The following is a 2,925-nucleotide window of genomic DNA, read 5'->3' as shown; positions in this document are numbered from 1 at the left end:
TATACGATAAAGATGGCAACATAAATAATGACTGATTTATTAATCTGAACTAGTCAAACTATTATCCCTTTACAAAGTCTAATATTAACAGCATACATAACTTTGACACTGTAGTAGTTCTTTTAAGAACCTTTATTGAAATTTTTAAACAACTCATTCTATTGAATCTGGATGCAGTTTACATTTAAAAAAACTTGATGTATCTTCATGTAAACTGCAGTCAAAAGCAATTTTTTCAAAGAAATCCTTTTTTTTTTTTCAAAGAATTGTCTGTGGTTGGGAGTTATCTTTTGTAATATGCAGAACAGTTACTGTAGGCATGCATGCTCTCTAATTGTTTGCTCCTCTGTGCACTACTGAAGAAGAAAAAAAAAAGCTTTCTAGACTGCAGGCAGTTTATGGAAAGAAATTGTTTTCTCTGCAATTTAGGTACACAAGAATAAAACCAGCATTGACAAATAAAATAGGTTCTCAAACAAGTTGAGGCAGCTTTTGTTGAATGGTATGTACAATTGCTACACCTTGCACTGTACGGTGAGAAAACCAGACTGCAAGAAGTCCTCAGTCAGGATGAAACTTGAAAAATCCCTCCAAACAAGTTCGGACAAAGTTCCAAAAACAGGTGGAGAGTGGGTGGGAGTAGGGAGACAGCAAGTCTCTTTCTGTACAGTCAATACTATGTGCAATTGTCCAGTGTCTTAGGTTAACAGAAAACACCAGAGAATGCTACATGTAACATGGAAGCAGAGTTCCTGCATGGCTTTCCATCAAAGTTTGTAGTTTCTATAGTGAAGGGTGGAGGGGAAGCAAGCCTAGGGTGCTGTAAAGCTTAAGTCTACAACTCATGCATAGCTGTTGTCAATGCTCTGCTTTCTTCACATTTCTTAGACATCTGAATTAGAGCTGAGATTTGTTAACCTGGGGTCCGCATTGATTTCATATCTGTAGTGATAACCTTCCATGTGATCCCTGCAGGCATCTCTGATGTTATATAGCCACTTTTTTATGCCTTTGCGGTTCAAATACAAAACCAGTAAGAAAATTGCTCCAATGAGGGCTAAAACTATCCCTAGAAAGACATAAGAAGTCTGCAAAGGGTCTACTAGGGGTGGAGGGCCACAGTCCAGGTCAGAGCTGTTGAGTTTCACCAGGGGACGGTTCCTCATTTTCTCTGGGAAGAAGCAGGAGAGGGTAGTTTTGCCTTCCACTATGTTGGTTTCCTTGAGCCAGGCCACCATATCGGCCAGTTCGCAGCTACAGCGCCAGGGGTTGCTGTCTAGGTTGACCCTCAGATTGGGCAGAGCCTGCAGCTGGACCAAGGTAGCGTTGTACAAGGCCTTGAGTGCGTTGTTCCCGAGGTCGAGGGTTTCCAGTTGCGTTAGGTTGCCCAAGGCCAGGTTGCCCAGACCCACCAGGGAGTTGTTGTGGAGGTCCAGGTGCTTGAGCTTGGGCAGAGCAGAGAACATTTCCTGGGGCAGGGAAATGAAGTTGTTGCCAGACAGCTCCAGACGGACCAGGTTGCGCAGAGCACCTCTACTTTGCAGCACCTCCACCATGCCACTGAAACTCAGATTCTGGAGGTCCGAGTAACCGGGTGGCAGGATGTTGTTCAGGTACAGCTCCACGAGGGGACTCCGATCCAAGCCGCTGGCATTGCCGCTGCCGCCACCACCAGAAAGGGAGAAGGGGCTGAGGACTACCAGCGGGTTGTGGCTGAGATCCAGTTGGCGCAGGCTGGGCAGGTGCTCAAAGGCGTCAAAGCTCACATTTTGCAAGTGGCTGCCACTGAGGTTGAGCGCGGCCAACTCGGCCAGAGGAGGGCGAGAGGCGAAGGCGCCGGCGGGGAGCACTGCCAGATGATTGCCGGTGAAGAAGAGGGTGCGCACGTAGCGGGGCAGGTCCCCCGGCACTTGGGTCAGATTCTTATTCACACACTTGACCGTCCGGGCCGCCTCGGAGCACTCGCAGGGCGCTGGGCAGTGGCCAGGAGGCGGCGGCTTAGCAGACACGGAGGAGGATAGAGAAGACGAAGAGGTTGAGGAAGACGAGGGAGACGATGAGGAAGTGCTGGTAGAAGAGGAGATCCAGCCCAGGAGAACGAGCAACAGCCGGGCCAGCCGCAATCTCCGGTCTCCGGCAGCGGCTGCGGCAGCGGGGCCCCGGGCGCACCCCGCAGGCATCGCGTTTAGCTGTCTATCCTGGGCTGGGCGGGGGACGCTCCCCACTCACTAAACAGGGCTCCAGGGGCTGGGGCCTTCCGGAGGAAGGGGCTTCCGGAAAGTGGAGACAACTTTCCTTTCCAGAGTGCAACAGCTCCCGGGGAGACAAGAGGGACGCCACAGCCCAAACGCCCAAAGCTTCGCTACAGTCCCACTCCGCCCACCCCAGCCCCCAGCCTCCAGAGAGCGGGCGCACTGCGCGGCCGACAGGCAGTTCGTCGGTCCCGACTCTCTCCAAATCTCTCCTCTTCCCGCCGCCGCGGGTGGCACTTCCTTGGCTTTATTGTGGCCGCTGCTCCCTGGCAGTATCCACAGCTCGACCTGGGTCAAGGAAAAGAGAAGGATGAGGAGTCGGTGGCGCCAGCAAAGTCTAGGGACTGATAATTTGAACGCCGAACGTGAAAGACTAGGCAGCGCCTACTCACCCATGGAAGCCACCCCAGTGCAACCCAGACCTGGAGACAGGGTATAATTACCTCCCTAGCCCCAGCGCACACCTCTTCTCTCTTTTTCCTTCTTTCTCCCTGCTGGTTATCCTGCCCGCCAGAATTAGTGGTCAAATTCTCAGATTATATAGCCTGCCTTCTCCTCCACTCTGGACCAGACTCGTCCCCTTGGGACTCACTTCATTAAAAGTCCCCGGGGCCCTCTTTTCCCAAACTTCTCTGCCACCCCTCTGCTCTGCTTCTTTCCCAGCCTGCAACTT

General features: G+C 51.5%; 1 protein-coding gene across 1 annotated transcript; it reads right to left on the bottom strand.

The window, feature by feature from the left end:
- Positions 1 to 281: 281 nt before the first annotated feature.
- On the bottom strand, positions 282 to 2,180 carry TPBG (trophoblast glycoprotein). Its single transcript, XM_044674581.1, has one exon. The coding sequence runs from the start codon at positions 2,178 to 2,180 to the stop codon at positions 885 to 887; it is 1,296 nt and encodes a 431-aa protein (XP_044530516.1). The 3' UTR covers positions 282 to 884.
- Between the last annotated feature and the right edge of the window lie 745 nt (positions 2,181 to 2,925).

The sequence above is a fragment of the Gracilinanus agilis genome, chromosome 4, assembly GCF_016433145.1.
Source record: "Gracilinanus agilis isolate LMUSP501 chromosome 4, AgileGrace, whole genome shotgun sequence".
Classification (NCBI taxonomy): Eukaryota; Metazoa; Chordata; class Mammalia; order Didelphimorphia; family Didelphidae; genus Gracilinanus; species Gracilinanus agilis.
The sequence above is the reverse complement of the archived record's forward strand: the minus strand, read 5'-3'. Positions and strand labels throughout refer to the sequence as shown.